Genomic DNA, 23,711 nt, shown 5'->3' with positions numbered 1-23,711 from the left:
TCGCGCCCCGATCAATCAGAGATTACCTCTTTCGCTCGCGCCAGTGGGTCGCCAATAAACCCTAACGAATATTCTCTTAAATTTTAAGAATTAAATAGCTGCCACGTATACCAATCTTTTTGTGCCGCGTGTGCTTTTCCCGCGTAACGGTGAGCTAAACAGACAATAGGGCAGGCTATGGCGAGCGAGGCCGCGATGGGGCTGGCGATGCCGCTCGGCTGCTGGTGAGTGATTCTTGCCAGATCGTCTGGGAGTACTGATCTTCGCCGAGCGCCTGAAGATGAGAGGGGGCAGATTTCTCAACTCTCTGCGGCAGCTAGCCAGGCAGCCAGTGAGCAACACGCCTTTGATCCGCAACGCATTCGAGCTGGGGCACTGCGTTTCCAAGCCGATCAAGCACGGGTGTATGTCGCCGCCGTCCAAGGAGAAGCAGTACTTTTTGATCGGGCTCTCGTCGTCGATGAAGCAGCAGCACGCCGCTGCCATGAAGAACCTGCTGACTTCCACACACATCAAGAACAGCAGCTCTGCCGCTGCTATGGTGCAAGAACCTCTGGAAGATAAAATGGAAGCTCCTCCTCCGATAGAGGACAATGTGGTTCCTCCTGCACTGGAAACATCTTCTCCTGCCGAGCAAGTTTGTGATGCTGGGATTTCTCCCGGTTACTGGGGCGTGTGTTTCGGCAAGCCGAACGATGTTGGGTCGAAGATTTGGAATTCCTTCCGGGTAAGTTCGTATGTTTTTTGAGTCCGATCATTGATGGTTCTAACTTGGAGAGCTTTTCAGCCATCGGAGAACCGGATAATTGAGGCTGAGGCGAGTATCGACGTAAACAAGCACAGGAACCCAGAGAATTTCTCCGACCAGTTTGCGAGGCTGGCCGTGATGGCTCTAAGATCTCCCACCGACTTGCTCTTTCGGGTGATGCTGCACAACCATTTCTAAAGTTTCATATAAGTTTGACATCTAAAGCAGTAACGTGAGTTTTGGCTTTCTCGTTTTTCTTCTTTACGTTTCTCACGCTCGCTTTTGCTCTCTCTCGTTATTGCAGCAACGTTACATATGTCGAGCCGCAATGCTAGAAACCATCTCTGGTGTTCCCGGAATGGTTGGGGGGATGGTTTTGCATTGTAAGTCTCTGAGGCGAGTAGAGCACAGTGGAGGGTGGATCAAGGCTCTTATGGAAGAAGCAGAAAACGAACGAATGCACCTGATGACGTTCATGGAGCTGTCCAAACCATCGTGGCAGGAACGGGCCTTGGTTTTTACTGCTCAAGGGATGTTTATGAACGCGTATTTCCTGCTTTACGTCGTTTCTCCTCGGTTTGCTCATCGGATGGCGGGGTACATCAGAGAGGAGACAATCCAGTCGTATACACAACTCATCAATGACATAGACGACGGAAAGGTCCCAAACGCTTCTGCGCCGGACCTTGCTATCGATTACTGGAGGTTGCCAATTGATGCGACACTACGGGACGTTGTCATGGTCATTCGGGCAGATGAAATACACCATCGCGAAATAAATCACTTCGCTGCTGTAAGTCTCAGTCTTCTACAATCTTCGCATGAGTTTTGTTTTCGGTGTTCTACTTTCAGGATGTTTATATGCAAGGGCATACTCTCAAAGAGGCTCCTGCAGATATGGTCACCATGACAACTAGCTTTGGTGAGCTTTTATCAAATCATTCTGTCTTAATAAGTGTCCCTTTCACAGCGAGGAGTCACGCGTCGACTACGTAGAGATCATTCAGCCGCTCAACAATGATTCGCTCATGTTATTTTGTGTTTCCAGAAATATAGATGGCCTTCCACAGACAAATTTCCTTTTAAAAATTGATGTTTGTTCCGCTTTTCAGACAATCTCTTACCAACTCGTCCGACACGCTTTTTCTAAGTTTTTCGGGGAGGTACGTTTCATAGCTGGAAGGCGATTTGATACCAATGGAGATGTTGATGTCTTTGTCTATGTGGCTCTGACTCTTTTATTACAGGTTGGTCCTCCGAGCAGTATCCGACACACTCAATAGTGCTTCAGGACACGAGCTTTAAAACAATCAGGTAAACACAAACCAAATTTTCTTGTCTAAAATCTTGGTAGATCGGCTGGATCGGCTGGAAGCTCTGGCTCCTTTATGACGGGTAGGTCCTCCGAGCAGTATCCGACACATTCAATGGGACTTCAGCTTATGCACGAGCTCTAAAACAATTAAGGTAAACACAAACGAATTTTTCTTGTCTAACATTGTGGTAGATCGGGAGGAGGTGGTGGAAGCGTCTGGTTACCGGGTCCATTCTGGACGATGAAAGTGGTTGCTAGTCCCCATGACGTGTGGATTTCCAGATGGCAATGCATATACCAGACTCCTGCAGAAGCAGAAACGACAGGATGAATTTAGCAGGATTGAACAGGCTACCTGGATTATCGGCCCAGAATCTTATAGCAGCCCAGCCACCAACGGGTACAGCAACTGTGTTTCTTCGAGGAGGGTCCACGAGATTGAAAGCTGCCGCTGCGGAGTTATTGAAGTTTCCAAATCCTTGGCCAACAATGTAGAAGCTAAATCCATGGAGATGGATCGGGTGGTTCTCAACCCCAAGTATACTGGTGTCCTGGAGCACCATCTGGACGCTGGCATTGAAAGGGATGACAGCAGCTCTGGTTCCTCGGAGCGGGGTGATATTACTTGGAGGATTTCCGGTGTAGTCGAACACGTTCAGAGGCTGGGCTGGGAAGTCCGGGGAGAAGACGTTGGAAATGTTGAAGAAATAGGCCTGGAGCACGGAGACAGATGGAAGAACAAACGATATGTTACTCACGGAAGCCGTGAACTTGCTTCCATTCGGTCCCTGGCAGCCAAAGTTGGCGTCGCACGGTTTCGCCCCGAGTCCGACCGTGAGGAAAAAGTTGGAAGTTATCGTCTGTGGAACGGGCTCCGGGTGCTGAGCGTTGGCAAGGCTTCGCAGGCTGGTGGAAAACGTTGTCACGAACGCAGTGTCGTTACTTTGTGGGAAGTTTGGCATCACCGGTGTAGAGGAAGCATTGGAGCCAGCGTACTCGAGGATTGCCAGTGTGGGAGTCATGCGAAAAGGAACGTTCATCGCCGACATGTAGGGACTGGCACCCATGTAGTAGCGTCCAACAGGCTGATCAGTGGTGAGAAGAACGTTCGTCGTCTGGCCAGGAGTTATCATGATGGAAGTGGTGCTATAAGGCTTGGTGTAGTCTCCGTCCGTCTCCACCACCGTGATGTTATGGTTAGCGACCGAGAAGAAGAGCTCAATATTAAGTGCTGCGTTGATGATCCGAAGAAGGTAGACTTTGTTTGGTTGGACCCGGAGCTTGTACACGTCTGTAGCAGCAGCAATAGCAGCAGGCAGAGAATCTCAGCGGAAAGGAAGAGAAGAGCTTTAAAGTGGCTGGAAAAGAAAGCTAGAGTACGAGTTCTGGCGTTTAAGGGGAGCAGCAGCAAGTGGAACTCACCATTAGCGGAACAGTTGTAGAGAGGGCCGGGCAATCCATTGATGGTGTAAGCATCCGAAAGAGCAGGGCCTCCGCCGGTTAGCAGCGCTTGGGTCTCGACGTCCTCGACATTAGCATTCCACCATTCGCCTGCGAGAAAGAAATCGGAAAGTCAGTCAGTTCCAGGAACAATGCTGCTTCTTCGTTGTACCCAGAATTATGATGTGCTCTTCCTTGGGGAAGACAAAGGGATAAGGCTCTCCAGAAGTTGGAAAGACGACCATGGCTCCGTGGACAGTCGCTCGCAGCCAAGTCTCGTGAGCATGATAGAAGAGAGTTCCGCTCTGCCTGACAATGGTGTAGTTGTAGAGGTATGATCCCCCAGGTTGGATCGGGCACTGGGTGACATAGGCAGGTCCATCGGCCCAGCAGGAGAAGAGCTGCCGGATGCCGTGCCTGTGAGAAATCCAGCGACTTAAGTTCACGACGAGAGAACAGGATTTCTACGCGGGGAAGAAGCTCACCAGTGCATCGTGATGTTATACGGTCCATTGTTGGTAACATTGATGAGAAGACGGTCACCTTGGTTTGCAAAGATGACCGGACCGGGGTACCTTCCGTTCACAGCGACAAGAGACTTCGAGTTGCAAAGTCGCCTCACGTTTGTCGACCGGATCTGAGCAGCAGCAGCAGCAGCAAGACAGTGTCACTACTGCTGGAGCAACAAACAAAAGCAGGCAAGCAAAGAGGTATTCCCTTTCGCTAAAGAACAAGCTCCCTTACAGTGAAGTTGTAGACACGAGTTGTGGAAGTAGTAGAGTCGGCGGCGCTTGAAACACCGGCTGCAACGAGCAAGCCAATTGCTACGACGAGAATGCGGGTGTGGATCTGCATTGCCTCCTCCCTGCTGCTGCTACCAGAGACGAGACAAACTATGGAGACAATGGGGACGATCAAACTTTATGCGCCCTCCCTCGTGCACGGCACTTCCGGCTATGAAGTTCAATTTATGTGCATACAGGGGAGTGACAGTCCTGGTCCCAGTAACTCCAGCGGATTTTACATCTAGTTCCTCCTAAGGGTGAGGCGTGATTCTTCCCGCAGCAAATTTTTTATGTCTAACTTTTCCTTTCATCTTAGGTGGTGGTTCTTCTGTCAACGTTGTGGAGGCTTTCGCTACCTGCTGTGGCACGTTCCGGAGCGTTATGTCAATTGCTAGATCGGTGCGTATACACTTCCGTGGCAGCAGCGTCCATTGCGAATCTGGAGCAGCGAGAGAGCACACTGGAAAGACAACAAAGGTTTATTTTTTTCCCTTCGAATTTTACCAGGCAGTGTCACTCACGGGGCCTTGACTCTTCGCGTTTGTTAGTTGAGTGGCGTGGTCCTGTCTTCTATCGACCATGAAGAACACGGAAGAACAAAAAAGAAAAGTAGAAAAATACAAGCCAATAAAAACCTGGCCCATGCAGGATTTGAACCTACGACCTTAGCTAATTAAACCGTTTAATCGTAAACAATTTGAATATTAAGTAAAAAATGTATGCGCCTGCGACCTTGGCGTTTATTCATCTTTGTTTTAACATTAACTAAACCAAAGGTTCAAGGTTTTGGATTTTGATCAAGCACAATAGAAGTCAAAAATGTGGCCCATGCAGGTTTCGAACCTGCGACCTTGGCGTTATTAGCACCACGCTCTGACCAACTGAGCTAATAGGCCTTACATGCAAACTTCTGTTTTAACATTAACTAAACCAAAGTTTCTGTAATAAGGTTTTGAAATGAACGAAAAAAGTGTAGGTCAAAAATGTAGCCCATACAGGTTTCGAACCTATGACCTTGGCGTAAACTTCTGTTTTGACATTAACTAAACCAAATTTTCTCTAATTTATGTAAACAATATTTTTAACTCAATGGTTTATAATTGTTATAAATTTAGTTACTTCTAATATAATGTGTGTGATCGCTATTTTAGACCTCTAGCAAAAGAATGTGTATCACCAAGGAGTGCGCGGATCCAACCAAGGCTGGAGTTTACTGGAGGGAGGATGACTGCTGGGTGAGATACCGCCCAAGCATCGAGCATGTCATTCGTGGTGCTCGCATGAAGCGCAAGGTTTGATAGGACTGCGAGAAAGTATTGAGTGATTTGCATGGCTTTGCTGAATCCCAGGCCTCCAAGTATGCATCAAGAATTTCCCTTGGAAGAATCACTTCGAAAAAGTATCCCAGTGGAAGGAGATACGAGATTGATCTGGATCACATGGAGCAAGTCAATCTGCGAAGTGGCTATCGCCGGAAGATCAAGATAATTGGAAGCGATGCGATTGTATACTTCGAATTCTCTTACTTCCTGATCTTCTTTTTTCTTTCCAGACTTCCGAGGACCAAGCGATCGGGCATGCAGTTGAGGAGCTCCTCCAGCTCATGAACAAGGAGAGTTTCCTCAAGAAGGTGATCATGGACAAGCACCCAAAGATCAAAAACGTTCGAGCCAACAAGCTCCTTGCCAACAAGCCGGAAATCTACTGCAAGTTCGTCCGAGCACTCATTAAAGAGGCTGCCACGACCAACAAAGAACTTATCAGTAAGGCTCTATACAAATCTAGCCATACAAGCAATTCTTCTTAACAACCATGTCACAGTGGAGATGTTCTGTGCTCTCAGGCAGGCCGATACTTCGGAGCTAAAGTCTCTCGAATACGTCTTTCACGGAACTCCATCCAAAAACTTACAATCCATCGAGAAAAATGGACTGGACGCGACGCTCTGCGGCTCCACCCAGAAGTTTTGGGTCGGAAAAACTCCCGAAGTGAGCGTCGAATACTGCAGAGAAGTAGCTTCTTCTCACGCGACCATGGTGCTGTTCCTGGAACTGCGAGGACAAGGGGAGAGTACCTGGGATCTTAACAGACGGAGTGTTCCCAATACCAAGTCGGGCGTTTTACTGCCAGTGGCGGAGGTTGATGTGCCAGTTCCCTGGTGGTTAGCATCCACAACCTCATCACTAAAACCATCCAGCAATTACTCACGGTCGGAACATTCCAACAGATACTCATACAGCAGCAGCGACGACGATTATTAAGTCTTGCTTTCAAATATCATGCAAGGATGATCACGTATACATACCAGTTATTTTATCTCTCACCGAATTAAAAGTTTCAATGATCCACTGGGGGTTTGAAGCTTTAGACTGGAAGTTTGTGATGTATGCTCCCATGTTCTAAAATCATAAGGATTGTGTGAGCTAGTTAGAGTTAGATTATAATTATTGCAAGCAGAAGATAAACTCAACTGAATAGACAAGGATTATATGTCAAAACATTTCAATAATTTAATTAAATAATTTCGAACCATCATCTAGAAACTATGGGATAAATAGTGTCATTTAAGATTTTTTTCTTGAATTTATAATTAATAACTTTAACATTTTTTAAATTAAAACATTTTAAAAGTATATGTAATATATTTTATTATGATTAAATTTTAAACTTTTATTAAGATTAAAAATTACTTGAATAAAAAAACTTCAATGTCTTTGAAAGATTTCATTACACATATATAATTAAATTTTATTAAAATAACAAATAGTTTCCTTAAGGAAATCACATAATTATGTTTTATAATTTTTAAAAAAGTTTCACTAATTATTCCTGTATTATATGGTTTACATGTAATCTCTAAAATTTTAACTAATATTTTTGTAGATTTTTTAAAATAAATTTAATATTTTTGTGAAAAATGTCATGAGGCACAAGAAAAGTTACATACCTAATATTTTATATTTAATTTATATACACAATTCAAATTATTTGTATGATAGAAGTAGTGACTTGTCTTGTATTATATTTATTTCCTAATAAATTACAAAAGAAAATGTTAAAATAGAAATATAATATATAAAATTATATTTATGTTTTTATAAGAAATAATTATTATTATAGTTCTATTAATATATCAATCAAGAATATAAGAATATAATGTTATCAAATATTCAACCTTTGCTTTAATTTTAAACCCTATTATTGGGATATCTGTCTCCAACTATAAATGGTACAACTATTTTTATAGAAATCTTAATAATGCTATTGAAACACTACTGACCACACTAAGATAATAAAAATATACAAAAAATAAATTACAAAATAAATAATATATTGTTTTTCACTAATTTTAAATATTATAAAGAAATGTAGATAATAGTTCAATAACACTAAGAATAATAATGTTAGCTTATCCATACATGTTGTTTTTACTTCTGCCTTCACATAATTAACATAAATAATTGGAAGTTTATATAATTAAAAATTGATTATAAACTAACTCTAGAGTAACTTTATTATTAATGTAAATGTGATATCATATACAAATTATCAATTCTTTATGATAGAATCATGACACATAATCAAAATAACCATTCTAAAATAAGAGTTTAAACTTTTATCATTTAACCTCTATATGACTAAATTATTATATGTTAATAAAATAGATAATTATATGTAGTGGATAATGATGTATATATATTAAAAATATTGCAGCTATACAGTTAAAGGCTCCAACTCTAGGGCAGAAAGCTCTAGATATTCGAGCTCCAGGTCCAGGGCAGGAAGTTCGTTTTCTAAACTTTTAAAATTTAATAAGGTTAAAGTTCTATACAAGATTACAATTAAGAGGAATAATCAAATTAAATGGAATTTTAATTACATTTACTCAAGAAATTAAGCTTCAAATGATGAATTTAGAGTAAAATTATTTAGAATTTTAAAATTTTGAAAAAAAAAATTATTCCTAAAATTTATATGATATTTTAAATTGCATATGAGAAAAGAGTATTTTATTAATTTTATATTATTTAATTTACACATACAATGTTATTATAGAAAACTATGTATTCCATAATATAAAATAGAAAATTTGAAGAGCTATATGTGTTTTGTTTTGTAAATTACAATTAATTTTATTAATAATCTTATGTTACTTATTAATACAGTCATCTTTGAATATAATTATGTTTAATTGTTGGCTGACTTAGATTTAGTTTAAGAATTTTATAATATCATATATTTTAACACTTTTTTTACATTAATATATTATGTATCTATAGTAATAAGAATGAAGGGCTCAGACCCCCACAGCCGTCCGATCCCAGGCCCAAGGCACCTTTGGGAAGCAATGGTTCTCAGAAAAGGGAGGCCACCCCAGACCTGGCCAAGGTTGGTGGCCATGGTTAACTAGAATATTGGTTCAATGTTATGGTGGCCAATGGGCAGGATGCATGTGTGGCCGGGAAGAGAAGAGGGCGTGGTGACAGGTGTTACACTATGCACTCGTAGGGTTCTATGGCTGCTTTGCTTGCTCACGGTGCATGAGCAGCACCACAGCATAAGTACTTTTTAATACATAAAAAAAACATAATAAGCAATAATAATGATTGAGATAACTTTAGTACAATAGCCACACAATATAGTAAACTATAATCTAAAGAAATGTGATTCATCATCAATTGATTGTTTAGTATTATTAAGTTTATTTATATATCATATTTGAATTTTCTAATAATTATAGTTTTTTTCATAAAAGAAAAGATTATTTAACATTGAGACCTTAATATTGGAGTAAAACCTTATCTTTCATCTCTTATTAAAATTGAAGCTCTTAATGATATTGGTATAAAGACTTAAATTCAAATAAATATAAATTATAAATAGAGAGATGATAATTATATTTTGCATTAGCATTATTTCAATAAAAACATATTCAGAAATAATGTTCATGAAACATAATATAATAAGTTAAATTTTAAACACTACCCAGAAAATGCATGAATATAAATATTAGATAAAAAGCAAATATTGAAGACAAATATTCAAAATTATAAAAATAATATAATTACACTATCAACACATAAAAGTAACATTTGTTACTTAGTATGCATGCTAGTAAAAAGCTTTTACTCTAATAGGATGAGAAACTAAATATATGTGTAATCTAATGGTTGGCGTTATATGAGCCCCATGAGGAAAAAAGTGTAAAGTGGCCATAGGGCGCATTTGTGGCTGTGTCACACTCACCATATAATTATATTTCAAAACTTGCTTTTAAAAAATGAATCTAATATTATGTTTATAATTAATGTTTCATCTTTGATCCATAACAGTTTGTTGTTAGGAACTATTGAGAATTTTTTCAACATATATTCTCTCTAATTTTAGTGTCCTCACAAATAAGTGATAAGTTTGTTCATGAATGTATTAATATTATATCTTAAATAATCTATTATTCTTTGGTGTACTATCTCGCCCAACAAAGCTAAGATCCCAACTAGTTCACCATCTTTTTGTTTTCATAGAAGAGTATATTTACCACTACTAACTATGACAAGAATCAAATTTAAACTTCTACTCATATATCAGAAATTTGTTGATGAAAAATTCAGGACTTGTACTTGTGTGGTTTTTGTTTGCAAAATTTAGGTTTGAGGAATTCTGTTATGTAAGCTTACATCCATTGGGTATCTTAGCACGCACTCATGCAACCACGTCGACGATTTTAAGTCTTGCTCTCAACTATCAAGCAAGAGAAAACGAAGGAAGATCACCTCCTTGTTGCTTGTTCATCTGAAAATGTATGAAAGAAAACGACTGAAAGCTTAAACCTTTCTTAACGAGTGCGTTTACCAATACTTGGCGATGAAGGCCCTGGAAAATCTGCGGGCAATCCTCTCGGCCTTTCTTCTTCCGATCACCTGGAAATGAACAAGACGAGCGTTTGTACTAGATTTTAAGTGGCTTCTCACCTCGCAAAGTTTTTCTTTACTTAGGCCTCGCACAGCCTCCTCGGAGAGCTTGCTGGTGTTCTTCTCCCAAAAATCCTATTAGCAAGTCCAAGGATGAAAGAGGAGCTCTTACCTTATACAGAGCTTCCGCTATGATCTCACCAAAGGTTTCAATGACTGAAATATCCACTGGGGCCACTGGGGGCTTGAAGCTTTCGACTGGAAGTTTGTGATCCTTGCTCCCCCGAGCTCGAATCCTCAAAAAGAGCTTCTTCGCCAACACAATTCCTAGAAGTATGAGCCCCCATGTACAGACATACGGCAACAATACAGGCTCATCTTCACGTACAACGATCGTTTCCACCTGGAAACAGAAAAAACAAAAAGAATAGATCTCCCGGTTAAGTTTCGGTATAGTGAAACTCATACCTCTTTTCCTGGAGAGATTTCTTCTACCTGGAGAGCCCGGTAGTAAGTTCAGTGATCCTCTCGAAAAGCTAAGCTCAAGTACCTTTGTCTCCTCAAAAGAAAAATCTTCCACCTGGAGCAAAAGAAAACGTAAGTTGCGCATTGATCCTGAGAAACAGGGCTCCATACCTCGTCCACAAGGAAGAATTCATCCACCTGAATATAAGAAACTCTGGATCGTGACACTCAGGATTAAGATAGATACACGCACCTCTTCGTCTTGGTTTGCCACTCCTCCAAGCACAATCTCGGCAATAATCTCCTCTTCCTGGAATGCAATGCAAGAGTAAAACTTCCAAAGGAGAAAAGATTCGGGAGAGATACCTCTAGGCGATGATCATCGCCCACGAAAGCCGCTTGAATCTTTTCTTGCGTGAGACCATTCCGATCAGCTTGACAGATCTTTGAGGAGAAGAGAAGAACGATCCATAGCAAAACCATCCGTAGCAAAACCATCCCTTCCTGGAGCCCTCACATTCTTTTGCTGTTAAAAGATTTTGAGCCAGCGACCTTTGCAAGAAAAAACAATGGTATATGCAGGTTTCGAACCTGCGACCTTGGCGTTATTAGCACCACGCTCTGACCAACTGAGCTAATAGGCCTTATTCTATATAATTAATTTAAAAGACTATAAAACATTATAGCACGAGCCCTAGTCATTTGAATCAAGGGTTTTTGGGCGGGCATTTCCAATGGGTCCTCCACCTCCCGATCCTGGCCGGCAGCAACGGCAAGAAGAGGGCAACGATAGCGAGGGAGACAATGGCGAGCCAGCGGCGCCGCCCGAGCCGGTGGTGCCAGTGCGCAATGAGGATCTCCAGATGATCGCCAGGCTCTTTCCATCTCCCGTTCTCGGTCCTGTCGCTCCTCCGCCTAGTCCCGCTACTCCGCATGCCGCATTTACCAGGTCTAACAGCGATTCTAGGTTGATTGCTTCGAGTCCCAGCGATTCCGCCATAGCCGAGGTTCCAACGTTCCGCAGGTCTGATCCCAGGAGCACTTCCAGCGACGCAGTTTGCTATCGCGGGAAGGAGCCGATGGAGGGTCCGAGCAGCTCCAGCGCCGTAATATCAACTCAGGGCGGAGATCCGGGCTCGTCCAGTGCCACGCCTTGGATTTCAGGGGATCCGGGCTCATCCAGCGCGATCGCGGAGGATCCAAGCTCATCCAGCGCCATAATATCGGATCCGAGCTCGTCCAGTGTCACGGCAAGCTTTGGTCTTCCAGGTCCGAGCTCATCGAGCGCCGGAACCGCGATTTCAGAGAATCCGAGCTCATCCAGCGCCATAATGTCGTCTCCAGGCATGGATCCGAGCTCGTCCGTTGCCACAGCACCAGGTCCGAGCTCATCGACCGCGATTCCAAAGGATCCAAGCTCATCCAGCGCGTCTCCAGGCAAGGATCCGATTGCCGCAAGCTCTGGTCTTCCAGGTCCGAGCTCATCGATCGCCTCAGTCTCGATTCCGAAGGTCCCAGTCTCGGAGATCACCGGCCCGGGTGGATTGCTCCATGGTCCGTCGCGTCTGTCACGCGCTGGCCCGACCCCGATCGCGAGCGCCGACGACAAAGGCAAGGGGATACTGATCGAGGAAAGCGAGTCCACCGGCAGCGGCAAATCATCCACCGGGTCAGTTGTTACTGTCATTGGCAACATTGGCAGTTTTTTCTCTCCTCCTCCAAGCTCTCCAGGAGCGCCACCCGCGGCGCCACCGCCACACCCCCATCAGCGCTGGTACCAGAAGTGCTGTAGGTGCTCCCGCTGCTGCCAGAGCGGCTGTAGCATCCTCTAGATCCTTTCTTCCTTTCGTTCGTCGGGTCTTTCGTTTTGGCGGTGTCTTCTCCGTCCTTGCTCTCTCGTTCCCTCGATTGGTTGTTCGCAAATTCTTCTATCGATTGATCGCTGCTTATGGCTGCTACGGTAAGCTTTGAAGCATTTCTCTCTTTAATTGTGTTTTGACATCCTTGGACAGCTCTTTGATCTTCGCCACCATTTTTGTTTCTACCTTCTGTTTTTCCGTTTTCGAGAGTACGTTGCTAGCTTCTTTCGACCAAATGGAGAAGTTTATGGTAGTTGCGATGGGACGGCGTCTTCTGGTAAGCTCTTGGGATGTTTTAAAGTCGCCTGTCGATTTACAGTTTTGTTTTCGCTCTTCTTTCTTCTTTTTGTTGTTCTTGCGAGATCAGTCACTCGGACCTCTAAACAACGAACCAACAGAGAGAGAAGTAGTGTTCCAGCGTGCGTACAACTCGAGCTCCACAAAACGAACCTCCAGATCGAGAGTACTGTTCCAGCGAAAGCAAATGGCGTGTAAGTAACCATATAATAAACACATTTTCGTTTCAAACCTTTACAGAAGCAAACCGGACTGCTCAGTCGTCCAAGTAATAGTAAGATCCGGCAGCCTTTTGCTCGCGATCTTTGGTGGAGTCGAGCTTGTTGATCCGCGGCCTAAAGTTCGTGGGATCACGCCGGAAGGTGATGTCCAGGTGCTGCGCGAAGCGAAAAAGTGGAATCAAATCAGCCATGAACGCCTGGAGAAGGAGAGAGAACACGCTACTCACCGAGAGGAACAGGTTCATCCCCGTGAGGAGACTCTGGGGCGAGTTGGCAACGCACTCCACCGACGGTTTTCCTTCGTAGACGATGACCCTGTCCGCCAAGTACGTTGCCATGATCAAGTCGTGCTCCACCACGAAGGCCGTCTTCTTGGCGTGGAGGATGAAGCGCTTGATCACCTTGCACGCCACGAGTCGCTGCTCGGAGTCCAAGTGAGCGCTGGGCTCGTCGATCAGATAGATGTCCGCGGGCTGCCAAGGCAAATGGTTAGATATGCTACGAGGATAAGTTCAAGGAAAAGCGCTACTACCTTTCCAAGGCAAAGGCAAATAGCAACGCGCTGGCGCTCTCCACCCGATAAGTTGGCAACTTCCCGGTCCATGAGTGCCTCAATCTGGAGAGGCTTCATCACGTCCGTGTTGAATTGAGGATGAAAGCACGAGTCCCGGATCCTGGTGTGCAGCAAATGCCGGACCGTGGACTGGGACTTGGAGTTGACGTGTTGTGGCTTGTATGAGACGTTGAACTCGGGAATTTCTTCCGAGTCACGAGAGTCGTCGTCGGATTTTAGCAGCCCAGCCTGAGATTATAGAAAAGCTTTGCATGTCACGAGAAAATAGTTCTGGAAACTTACCAGCATTCTTATGAAAGTGGTCTTTCCAGTGCCATTCTCGCCGAGCATCACAATGATCTGCGAGTCTGTAAAGTCCCCCTCCTTGACTTGAAGCTTGAAACTTCCTTGAGTCCTCGACATGGCAGGATACTTATACCGAGTGTACGCCTGGACTTCCTCGGGGCTCTCTTGAGCGCTCTCAGCAACCTTGCATTGACATAATCCCCGTTTTAATTGCAACTTAGCGAAAACAATTCTTACCTTGAACGTGAGGGACACTTCACGGAACCGCACGTTTTCCGTATGAATGTATCCAGCGAGGAATATGTTTATGCCTTCCCTCACAGAGAAAGGGAGCGTCACAACGCCATACGCGCCGGGATTTCCATAGAGGCAGCAAACATAGTCCGATAGATAGTCGAGAACACTCAGATCATGCTCCACGACAATCACATAGCTGCATTGCAACCTCAGAGTAAGTCGAGGGGAACGAGGGAAACCAAGAAGGAAAAGAGTCGAAAAAAACATGTACCTGTTTGGTGTGAGAAGGGACCGAATGACTTGAGCAGCCTTGAGCCGCTGCCGAACATCCAGAAAGCTGGATGGCTCATCAAACATGTAGACGTCTGCCTTTTGCACGGCCACCTCGGCTATAGCAAAGCGTTGGAGCTCTCCACCAGACAAATCATCCAGATTTCGGTCCAAGACATCGATCAAATCAAGATCATGGCAGACATCCTCCATCACGCCTCTTTCATCCTTCCGCGAGAGAGCTTCACCGACGGTGCCTTTAATTACCTTCGGAACGTCGGAAACGTTCTGCGTTTTCGTGGCCACCTGAGGCAACAGGCTTCGTTAAGAAATGACTTGAAACCAAGTCCTGTTCCCATACCTTCAAATTATCTTCCAGATATCGCATGAAGTAGTTCTGGAGCTCCGATCCTCTGAAGTATGTCAAGATCTCTTGCCAGTCCGGTGGATCCTACAACGTAACACTGTCATAGGAACAAAACAAATACCGCAAAAGCCAGTACCGCAAAGTTCCCCAAGTTGGGCTTGAGGAACCCGTGAAGAACTTTCAAGGCGGTTGTCTTTCCAATTCCATTCGTCCCAACGAGACCCAAGACCTGGCCCGGCTTTGGAACAGGCAGCCTGTTTACGAGAACACTAGTACTACGCATCTAGAAAACCAAGCAAACCTGTGTAGCTTGAAAGTGTTCGCTCCATACCGATGCGTGGTTTCTTTGTCCAACTCCTTAGGCAGCTTGATGATATCTATCGCTCCAAATGGACATTTCTGCCACACAAACCACAGATCGAAACAAGACGGGAAGGGGGAATCGAAGTGGCCGACCTTCACGCAAATCCCACATCCAATGCAGAGCTCCTCCGAAATGGACGAGATCTTGGATGCCGGAGAGACCTCGATGCACAGCTTCCCTGGAAATTCGAATCTCAGATCGCATACCTTTCAAGAGATGAGAACAAAATTTGCCTGTTTTCACCACTGGGCAGCTCTTCTTGCATTCCTGATGGCACTTCTTGGGCTTGCAACGATCAGAGTTGACCACGGCGATCCTCATCGCTCTCCTCCCGCCTTCTCGGCGACTTAATAAACCCTATTTTGTATACTCATAAAGGAAATCTCCTTTACTTTTTTCTAGCTAAACTCTTTGCTCAAAAAGTGCGGGTAAAATCTATCCAAAATCCCTGGAGCGTGGAGACAAGTAGCATTAATTATAGTCATTCTCTGGCAATATAATGTGGCTGCGCTTGTGATCGTTTCTATCCAAGAATGTGTATCACCAAGGAGTGCGCCGATCCCACTGAGGCTGGAGTTTACTGGAGGGAGGACGATTGCTGGGTACGATACAGCGCAAGCACCGAGCATGCCATTCGTGACGCTCACAAGAACAAGGTCTGCTATGTCATTGCGTTCTAGCAATAGGTTTCCAGTTTTGTTGTTTGATAGATCTCCAAGGGACGAGCATCGAATGTTTCTCTGGGAAGGATCACCTCAGCGAAGTATCCCAATGGACTTGACTACCAGATCGATCTGGAGCGCATGGAGCAAGTTAACTTGCGGAGTGGCTATCGACGGGAGATCAAGATCATCGGAAAAGTAAAAGTTGGAACTCTTTTGTTCTTTCGCAAGCTCCAGTTTCCTGCTTTTTCTCCAGGATCCCGAGGACCAAGCAATCGAGCACGCAGTCGAGGACCTTCTCCAGCTCATGAACAAGGAGAGTTTCCTCAAGAAGGTGGTCACGGAAAAGCATCCAGAGATAAGAAACGTTCGACTCAACACGTTTCTGGCCGATAAGCCCGATATGTACCGCCAGTTCGTCCAAGCTCTCAAGGAAACCGCCAAGACCAACAAAGAGCTCATCAGTTAAGTTGTCAATGATCATACATTCTTCGAACTTAGAACTTACATGTGGTCGCAGTGGAGATGTTCTGCGCTGTCAAGCAAGGAGACTCTTCGGAGCTCAAGTCTCTCGAGTACGTCTTTCACGGGACTCCATCCGAGAACTTGGAATCCATCAAGAAGAATGGATTGGATGCCAAGCTGTGTGGAGACACCAGGAAGTTTTGGGTCGGGAAAGATCCGTACGTGAGCCTGCAGTACTGCAAGACGAGAGCCCGTCAAGCTACAATGGCGCTCTTCCTGGAGCTCCGAGGACATGGAGAGACCGAGTGGAACACCGCAAAGCAGCGCAGCATTCCAAACACAAAGTCGAGCGTCCTGCTGCCGGTGGCGGAGATCGATCTGCCTGTAGAAAATCACTATGACGACGATGACGACGACTACGACGACGACGACGACAACTAAAGCTTTTCTCTTTTCTGTATCTTCTCTTTCATGGTAAAACATTACATACCACATTTGACGTTTCTGTCATCCTTTTGTTCGTGTCTAAAAGAAAAAAAATATTAGAAACACAAGAAAGCTCAAATGAAAACCTGGGATGAATGTTGCAAAGAGAACCAACTACGCGGAAAGCCGCTCTTTCATGTACAAATCTATGTACGCGTGGGCCTTCATTAGCTCTTTACACTTTGGCGCTCCTGAGAGGATCAAAAGGGTGGTGTCTTTTTGTTGCTGGTCATCAATAATTTGTTTGGTCCCAGGACATTTCCAGATGTTAGTGCTGTAAACAGGAACTACGGAGGACGGGACATTGCTGGTAAGTTTGTTCTTCTTGAGTAATCGTTATCTTTATGATATCCGTGGCAGCATGCTTCAAAGATGACATTTTCTCCACAGGCTAAAATGAGAGATCAGTACAATGTTTTATTTTTTCCCACGGAATCTTCTTTGTAGTAACTTGTGAAAGCTGTGCACGCTGCAAGGACCTTCATAATGCTTCTTGGGCATACTCAAGATATGAGGGAAAAGGAAATGCAAACTTACCGGAAATTTATACGTGATGATCGAATTGTTTTCCCCTTCTTTCAAGCCTACAACCTTGGAGCTAAATACTTTACACCAAATTTTTAATCGATTCCTGAAAGCTTATGGAGGCCATGGTTCCTCTAAAAGAAAGGGGTGCGTGTGTGTGCCAGCATTCATTTGGAAGTATCCCAATTCTGTGCAAGTTTAATAGGACCAGCCCATAGTGTCTTTAGCATCGATATCGTTTACTTCAGCCTGTTTATTCAGTTTATATACATCGTAGGAATCTATTCCCCATCTGCCTGCATATGCCACCTGGAAAAATACAGTCGTCACTTGTATACATGAGAGAAGAGCAAAATTACCAGGAGATCGCTTTTGTTATGAATATCTGGACAAAGCAACTTAATGCCACCATATTGCACCTAATAAAATGAATATGGGACAAGATGTTAAGTACAATCTAGGATCGAATGAAGCTCTTTTCTCACATAAGGAGCTGCAACGTCTGCTACAAGAGAAAGGAAGTCAACGTCATTGAGCTGTAAAACGAGAGAACAGAAGCAATCGATACCTTTTTTTTTTCAAGAAACAGAGATTTAACTGTTATTACATTTGTTGCTACCTTCTTCGGCCATCCGTGTGATCTCCTGTAATGCTTTCTTGCATTCAGGACCAACAGAAATTCCCACCTACTTAAAAAAATAATCATAAATATCTTTAGAGATCCACAGCATCTAAAGTCTTGGGAGAGGTTCTAGTGCTTATACGGTTGGGTGGTGAACATCATACACTAACAGAGTGCCTATGGGGCAACAAGATAAAACTTCAGTGTGATTTTACATACTTGTTCATCGTAAGCACTATATTCCAGCACAGCTTTGATGACACCTGAGCTTGCCCAGCTTGCAACGACCAAGTCCGGAAATTTAAGTCCAAACCACGCAGTCAAGGCACCTGCGTATGAAGCTCCCACAGCAATCCATGGATTCTTGCCTTGCTTGCTTTATCGTCAAGTTCTGTGCTAAAATCACGGGAAAGCACGCTCTAGATATTTATCTACTTGATAAAGAGAGCATAATCAAACAAAGCCTGCTGTGTTGTGAGATACTTGAGGTTCTCGCAAGTGAAATTTTGAAAGGGATAGCTCTCTCCACGATGCTCAAACGATTGCCGCTGTTTGCATAACAATCGATTAAAAAGGATGCTAAATCCTATAATGAGAGATGCGACATAAGCTTGAAAATGGCTAGAGGGCGAGAAATATCGGGCTGAAAGTAATCCAGGAGATCGAAGTATCTTTGAGAGAACACTCTCGGATCCTAGATCAACTATATAACACTAGATAAGAAATGCAGGACGTACTTCTGGATCATAATGGTTGACTCTGGAAAAAATAACTAATATGGTTTGCGTTTGTACATGCAGCGGAAGAGAAATGTTGCCGGTGGATTGAACTTCTCCAACCCAAAGCATAGCAAGTAGCTGCTGCAGTAGCCAGGAGGAAGAACAATGTTTCATAGAGAATCTTTCACATTACTTGATGAAAGGAGCTTCGTCCAAGCTATACTCCTGTTTCTTTTGATTGGCTAACGACCTTGGGAAATTTCGGACTCTAGCGTCGTTCTTTTGACTTCCCAGCTCGAAAGTTCACCAGAATTCACCATCGAGCTGTAAAAGAGAAAACGAGAGGTGACTCTCTTGGCTGTTGTTGAGAAACCGAGCTACCTCACGAGGTTTAGTTTGTTAAAAATTAAGAACGACGACTAGAAGTTAGCTTACCAAGCCTTGAACGCTCCACTGAAAGTTCCGAGTCGGCGCCTCGGATGGGCGCGCTACGATCATAACACGCGAATTCCAAAGCCTAAAGTCCTTAGCATAAATTTGCTATTCCATTCATTTGATAGATCTCTACTCTATCCCTGTGGACATGACTACAAAACAGATCATGGAGCAAGGTAACTTGCAGAGTGTGGATGTTCTTTAGGATCCGAGCAGGAGGAACAGGAGGAACTTCTCCAGCTCATGAACCAGGAGTGTTTCCTCAAGAAGTTGGTCACGGACAAGCATCTGAGAACGTTCGACTCAACGAGTTTCTCAAACCGGTAAAATAACTCCTTGCGAATCATACATTTCCTCTTCTAACTTAAAACTGGACACTCGTTGGAGATCAAATACATACTTTCACCAGGACTCCATCGGAAACTTGGGCGTCGTCAAGGTGTGTGGAGACGCCAGGGGAGCCGTCACGCTACAATGGCGTTCTTCTTGGAGATCCGAGGACAAGGCGAGAGAGAGGGGAACTCCACAAAGCAGCGAAGCAAGAGCGTCTTGCTGCCGGTGGATCTGCCTGTCGAAATTCATCATGACGACAACGACTAAAACCAAAGCCTTCTTCTTTTCTGTTTCTCTTTTCTTCCATGCTAAAATCTTACGTACCACAAGAAGAACTTCGAAAGCTCAAAGCAGAAATTACGAAAGTTTGCCATGAATCGTGTTTGCCCTCGCGAAGAGAACGCCATTAACTACGAGGAAAACCACTCCTTCATGTACAAAGATATGTAGGTGTGGGCCTTCATTAGCTCCTGGCACCTGGGTGATCCTGAGAAAATCAAAGTTAAACGCAAGGGTGGTCATGTATCAAAGCATTACCAATGTCTGAACTACAATCCATAGAAAGGTCCTCGCAGTGTGCACAGCTTTCACAAGTTAATACAAAGGAGGGTTCTATGGGAAAAATAAATCATTGTAAATCTCCTAAGCATAAAAGCGCTGCCCTATCGTTTTACCTCCTGGAGAAAATGTCGTCTTCGATGCATGCTGCCACGGATCCTGTGAGCCATTCAGAAAGATAATTCTAGAACCTGTTATTCAAGATTAGAACAGAGCAAGGCAGCATGAAGAAGAAAATATTTTACTAGCAATGTCCCGCCCTCCATAGTTCCAGTTTGCGGCACTAACATCTGGAAATGTGTTGGGACCAAACAATACAGCACAAATGTCGATGTAATATCTAACACGTAGCAACATGAAGTCACACTCAAGCTGAGAGGGAAAAGGGAAAACAAACTTACTGGAGATTTATACGTGATGATCGAATGCTGTCGTTGGTAGGGGCAACTTGGAAGTAAGCTAATTCTGTGCAAATTTGGTAATTCCAGCTCATAGTGTCTTTAGCGCTGATATCGTTTGCTTCAGCTTGTCTTCTCAGTTCATATGCATCGTAAGAGTCACTGGAGGAGCTATCTACTCCACCAATACGTGCATATGCCATCTGGAAAAACAATGAAGTCGTGACTTGTATAGAACTCATGAAAGAGGAGCAAATTACCAGGAGATCGGTTTTGTTCTGAATGGCTTCCAAAAGTGGAGGACAGAGCATATCAATAGCACCATATTGCACCTAACAAAAAATAAAACGGAAAAAATATAAAGCTCGTTAAATGAAAACTATGTTATTCTCAAGCTTTCTACTCACAAAACCAGCGGCAATGTCTGCTACCAATGACAGGAAATCATCATCTCTGAGCTGTGCGAAGTTCGCAAGTCTTAAGCCTTTGAGAGAAACGATTTAGAAAGGATGAAATACCTTTTGTGCAAAAAACACAGATTTAACTGCTGTTGCGTTTGTTACTAGACCTTCTTCAGCCAGCTTTGTGATCTCCTGTAATGCCTTCTTGCATTCAGGACCAACAGAAATTCCCACCTACATACAAAGAAGGATAAATACAGGAAATCTCAAAGTAAATTTACGTACTTGTTCGTCGTAAGCACTATATTCCAGCACAGCTTCGACCACACCTGAGCTTGCCCAGCTTGCAACGACCAAATGCGGAAATTTCAGTCTAAACCAAGCACTCAGGGCACCTGCGTATGAACCTCCCACAACAATCCATGGATTCTTGCCTTGCTTGTTATATTGTAGATTAACCAAGTTCTGTACCAAAGAACGTTAAGATCACGAGAAAACACGTTCGAGATATTTATCTACCTCATAATAGTCGATAAAGAGAGCATAATCATATAAAGCTTGCTGTGTTGTGAGATACTTGAGGTTCTTGTAAGAGAAGTTTTGAAAGGGATAGCTTTGTCCGTAATACCGATGCTCAATTGTCACGACTACCGCTCCTAGTGACTTAGCTAGAGCCTGCTTGCATCAAATTGGATAAAAGGATGAAACGTTATGATGTGAGACGCTTACTCCTACAGCTGTTCTTTGATATCCGCCGCCGCATGTGGATTCTCCACAGAGGGCGAGAAATATTGGGCCTTGTTGGGGCTGAAAGTAATCCAGGAACTCGAAGTATCTTTGAGAGAAGACTCTCGAATCCTGGATCAATCAAACGCTATAACCACCAGATAAAAAATGCAAGGTCCTACTTCTGGATCAAAATGGTTAACTCTTTGCTTCTGGAACAACTGGCTCGTGTTGTTTAAGTTTGCAGATGCAGCAGAAAATAGACGCTGTTGGTGGATTGAAGTTCTTCAACCCAAAGCAGAGCATGTAGTTGCTGCAGTAGCCAGGAGAAAGAACACGCATGTCAGCATTGGGAAAAATGCCATGATCAAACGAACCTCGATTTGCTGATATTTGAAGCAAGCTGCCGGGATGCTGACAATTCCGAAACTGTTATTCATGTCAATGATGGAAGCATAGGAGGCAACAGATTTTGTTGTTTTCTTTTAGGAATAGAACACAAACGGCTGTCTCATATGTTTTACAGCGAATCTTTTCTATTATTTGACGAATGGAGCTCCGTCCAAGCAACACTCTTGTTTCTTTTGATTGACTATCCACTGTGAGAGAATGTTGATCTAATGTTAAAAAATGATGAATGATAGGGACCTTACCTGAGAAATATTCGGAGTCTAGTGTCGTCCTGAAGTTCCAAAGTCACCAGTAATTGCCATCGATCTGTAAAAGAAAAAAAAAAGAGCAAGCTGGAAGAGGTGACTACTTGAGAGAAAGTAAAAATCTTATCAAGTTTTAGTTTGTTTCCTGCGAGCGCAAGACCAAAAATAATAGGATCCATGCATTATAATTTTATCACTAGCTCGTGCGAAGCGCCGCCTCTGGATCGGAAATCTGCCTCAAATGCTTGGTAAGTTTGATCTGAAACAATCGACGAACCTATGCACCGGATGTAAGCCGAAAGAGGGAAGCGCACCGCCATTCCCCTAAACCCTAGCAATTTGAATGGGGGCGGGAATATTTATCTAATCATCATATTAATTGAAACCAAAGCATCATTTTGTACTACGAGGAAAGCCACTCCTTCATGTACAAAGATATAAATGCGTGGGCCTAGATCTGAGAATCGAATCCAATGTTAAAAACAGGGTATACAAAAATTATTACTACAGAAGTTATACCAGTTTCTATGGTACATTCTGGCCAAAGGTCTTGGCAGTGTGCGCAGTTCTTACACGTTAATATAAAGAAAGGCTCTGTGAATTCATCTTTGTTTAAAGTCTTCGAAGCAAAACAATAAGTTACCATAAGGAGAGAAAGTTTGTTTTGACACGCCGTGGATCCTGTGAGCCATTCAGGAAGATAATTCTAGAGCATGCTTGTTAAAGACCAGGATCAAGCCAGCAAAAGAAAGAACGAATTAATTACCAGCAATATCCCATCCTCCATAGTTCTCGTTTGAAGCTTTGACTCTGGGAATGTCTCGTGGCCAAAAAATTCCAGTAGTCGATGAATTACCTGTTAATTGTAAGAAAAACATCTAAGGCACATACTTTGAAAGAGTGAAACACGAACAAACTTACTAAGGTTTAGCCGAATGCCGTCGTTGGCCGGAGAAACGTGGAAGGCGGCCAATTCTGTGCAAACTTGGTACGCATAGCTCATAGAGTTTATAGCACCGATATCGTTTGCTTCAGCTCGCCTTTTCAGCTCATTTGCATCGTAAAGTTCAACGGAAGAACGATTCAGGCTCAGAAGATTGGCAAACGCCCTCTAAAAAAAAAGCAAAAAATTTGACCTTTATGAAAGAAAAGTTACCAGAAGGTCTGTTTTGTTCTGAACAGCTTCCAGAAGTGCAGCACAAAGGTTATCAAATCTACCATATTGCACCTAGCATAAACAAAATGCTTGTCAACCTTTGTATAAATATTCTCACGATGTTTACTTACAAAACCAGCTCCAATGTCTGCTATCAGCAATAGAAGTCATCACCTTTAAGCTGTCAAATGTAGTGTTCACAAGTAAAAACGAAGGAACTCCAAAGACAATACCTTTTCCGCAGAGAACATGGATTTAACGGCTGCTGAATTTGCTACCAGGCCTTCTTCGGCCAGCTTTGTAATCTCCTGTAATTCTTTCTTGCATTCGGGACCAGCAGAAACTCCAATCTACAAGAGAAACAAAGAAACATGAGCGAGCTTTGGCGTGAGTAAACATACTTGCTCGTCATAATCACTGTATTCCAAGA

General features: G+C 43.4%; 5 protein-coding genes, 1 long non-coding RNA gene and 2 other non-coding genes across 9 annotated transcripts; 2 read left to right on the top strand and 6 right to left on the bottom strand.

Moving 5' to 3' along the window:
- Positions 1 to 190: 190 nt before the first annotated feature.
- LOC9650003 (ubiquinol oxidase 2, mitochondrial) lies at positions 191 to 1,856 on the top strand. Its single transcript, XM_024681832.1, has 6 exons — positions 191 to 224; positions 281 to 727; positions 788 to 922; positions 1,053 to 1,541; positions 1,601 to 1,670; positions 1,719 to 1,856. Exons 2-6 carry the CDS (start codon positions 281 to 283, stop codon positions 1,742 to 1,744), a joined length of 1,167 nt encoding a protein of 388 aa, XP_024537600.1. The 5' UTR covers positions 191 to 224; the 3' UTR covers positions 1,745 to 1,856.
- A 102-nt stretch (positions 1,857 to 1,958) lies between these two features.
- Positions 1,959 to 4,480, bottom strand: LOC9650002 (laccase-13). Its single transcript, XM_002976838.2, has 6 exons — positions 4,248 to 4,480; positions 3,989 to 4,140; positions 3,676 to 3,920; positions 3,486 to 3,614; positions 2,419 to 3,354; positions 1,959 to 2,368 (listed from the first exon to the last, which is right to left on the bottom strand). Exons 1-6 carry the CDS (start codon positions 4,356 to 4,358, stop codon positions 2,241 to 2,243), a joined length of 1,701 nt encoding a protein of 566 aa, XP_002976884.1. The 5' UTR covers positions 4,359 to 4,480; the 3' UTR covers positions 1,959 to 2,240.
- Positions 3,867 to 4,946, top strand: LOC112348742. Its single transcript, XR_002993156.1, has 2 exons — positions 3,867 to 4,545; positions 4,605 to 4,946. It is a non-coding gene; the product is annotated as an uncharacterized LOC112348742 (long non-coding RNA).
- A 164-nt stretch (positions 4,947 to 5,110) lies between these two features.
- On the bottom strand, positions 5,111 to 5,184 carry TRNAI-AAU. Its single transcript has one exon. It is a non-coding gene; the product is annotated as a tRNA-Ile (tRNA).
- A 4,748-nt stretch (positions 5,185 to 9,932) lies between these two features.
- LOC112348741 lies at positions 9,933 to 11,204 on the bottom strand. Of its 2 annotated transcripts, XM_024681834.1 has the most exons (9): positions 11,032 to 11,203; positions 10,919 to 10,975; positions 10,837 to 10,863; positions 10,751 to 10,780; positions 10,669 to 10,695; positions 10,373 to 10,603; positions 10,261 to 10,320; positions 10,142 to 10,209; positions 9,933 to 10,081 (listed from the first exon to the last, which is right to left on the bottom strand). In XM_024681834.1, coding segments are annotated over exons 1-9 (633 nt in total). In that variant the 5' UTR covers positions 11,164 to 11,203; the 3' UTR covers positions 9,933 to 10,080. The 2 variants fall into 2 exon arrangements, with proteins under 2 accessions (XP_024537602.1, XP_024537601.1); XM_024681833.1 differs by having other exon boundaries at positions 9,933 to 10,209; positions 11,032 to 11,204.
- Positions 11,205 to 11,235: 31 nt separating this feature from the next.
- TRNAI-AAU lies at positions 11,236 to 11,309 on the bottom strand. Its single transcript has one exon. It is a non-coding gene; the product is annotated as a tRNA-Ile (tRNA).
- Positions 11,310 to 12,623: 1,314 nt separating this feature from the next.
- On the bottom strand, positions 12,624 to 15,478 carry LOC112348740 (ABC transporter E family member 2-like). Its single transcript, XM_024681831.1, has 11 exons — positions 15,373 to 15,478; positions 15,077 to 15,317; positions 14,912 to 15,029; positions 14,770 to 14,859; positions 14,410 to 14,714; positions 14,139 to 14,334; positions 13,899 to 14,084; positions 13,575 to 13,844; positions 13,270 to 13,515; positions 13,054 to 13,197; positions 12,624 to 12,990 (listed from the first exon to the last, which is right to left on the bottom strand). Exons 1-10 carry the CDS (start codon positions 15,458 to 15,460, stop codon positions 13,078 to 13,080), a joined length of 1,860 nt encoding a protein of 619 aa, XP_024537599.1. The 5' UTR covers positions 15,461 to 15,478; the 3' UTR covers positions 12,624 to 12,990; positions 13,054 to 13,077.
- Positions 15,479 to 17,475: 1,997 nt separating this feature from the next.
- LOC9650001 (probable serine protease EDA2) lies at positions 17,476 to 22,445 on the bottom strand. Its single transcript, XM_024681771.1, has 15 exons — positions 22,403 to 22,445; positions 22,123 to 22,186; positions 21,847 to 21,898; positions 21,473 to 21,601; positions 21,263 to 21,418; positions 21,029 to 21,208; positions 20,750 to 20,800; positions 20,359 to 20,545; positions 20,061 to 20,135; positions 19,810 to 19,873; positions 19,460 to 19,621; positions 19,054 to 19,106; positions 18,119 to 18,228; positions 17,763 to 17,813; positions 17,476 to 17,586 (listed from the first exon to the last, which is right to left on the bottom strand). Exons 1-15 carry the CDS (start codon positions 22,443 to 22,445, stop codon positions 17,476 to 17,478), a joined length of 1,488 nt encoding a protein of 495 aa, XP_024537539.1.
- Between the last annotated feature and the right edge of the window lie 1,266 nt (positions 22,446 to 23,711).

This window comes from Selaginella moellendorffii, unplaced genomic scaffold (assembly GCF_000143415.4).
Source record: "Selaginella moellendorffii unplaced genomic scaffold, v1.0 SELMOscaffold_32, whole genome shotgun sequence".
Taxonomy (NCBI): Eukaryota; Viridiplantae; Streptophyta; class Lycopodiopsida; order Selaginellales; family Selaginellaceae; genus Selaginella; species Selaginella moellendorffii.
This window is presented reverse-complemented; position numbering and strand designations above follow the sequence as displayed.

Bases quoted from the DNA above. Each gene is read 5' to 3' on its own strand.
- LOC9650001 (XM_024681771.1), bottom strand. From the start codon at position 22,445: ATGGCGGTGCGCTTCCCTCTTTCGGCTTACATCCGGTGCATAG. The intron at 20,546-20,749 runs GTGAGTAGAAAG...TTGTTTTTCCAG, and splicing joins CAGACATTGCCGCTGGTTTT to ATGGCATATGCACGTATTGG. The intron at 19,874-20,060 runs GTAAAACGATAG...TGATTTTCTCAG, and splicing joins GACGACATTTTCTCCAGGAG to GATCACCCAGGTGCCAGGAG.
- LOC9650002 (XM_002976838.2), bottom strand. From the start codon at position 4,358: ATGCAGATCCACACCCGCATTCTCGTCGTAGCAATTGGCTTGCTCGTT. The intron at 4,141-4,247 runs GTAAGGGAGCTT...GCTGCTGCTCAG, and splicing joins CTCGTGTCTACAACTTCACT to ATCCGGTCGACAAACGTGAG. The intron at 3,355-3,485 runs GTGAGTTCCACT...CTGCTGCTACAG, and splicing joins CTACAACTGTTCCGCTAATG to ACGTGTACAAGCTCCGGGTC.
- LOC112348741 (XM_024681833.1), bottom strand. From the start codon at position 11,163: ATGGTTTTGCTACGGATGGTTTTGCTATGGATCGTTCTTCTCTTCTCC. The intron at 10,781-10,836 runs GTATGGAGCCCT...CTTTTGCTCCAG, and splicing joins AATTCTTCCTTGTGGACGAG to GTGGAAGATTTTTCTTTTGA. The intron at 10,321-10,372 runs GTAAGAGCTCCT...TTTTGGGAGAAG, and splicing joins TAGCGGAAGCTCTGTATAAG to AACACCAGCAAGCTCTCCGA.
- LOC9650003 (XM_024681832.1), top strand. From the start codon at position 281: ATGAGAGGGGGCAGATTTCTCAACTCTCTGCGGCAGCTAGCCAGGCAG. The intron at 923-1,052 runs GTGATGCTGCAC...TCGTTATTGCAG, and splicing joins CCACCGACTTGCTCTTTCGG to CAACGTTACATATGTCGAGC. The intron at 1,671-1,718 runs GTGAGCTTTTAT...TCCCTTTCACAG, and splicing joins CACCATGACAACTAGCTTTG to CGAGGAGTCACGCGTCGACT.
- LOC112348740 (XM_024681831.1), bottom strand. From the start codon at position 15,460: ATGAGGATCGCCGTGGTCAACTCTGATCGTTGCAAGCCCAAGAAGTGC. The intron at 14,715-14,769 runs GTATGGGAACAG...CTGTTGCCTCAG, and splicing joins ATCTGGAAGATAATTTGAAG to GTGGCCACGAAAACGCAGAA. The intron at 13,845-13,898 runs GTAAGTTTCCAG...CTATAATCTCAG, and splicing joins CCACTTTCATAAGAATGCTG to GCTGGGCTGCTAAAATCCGA.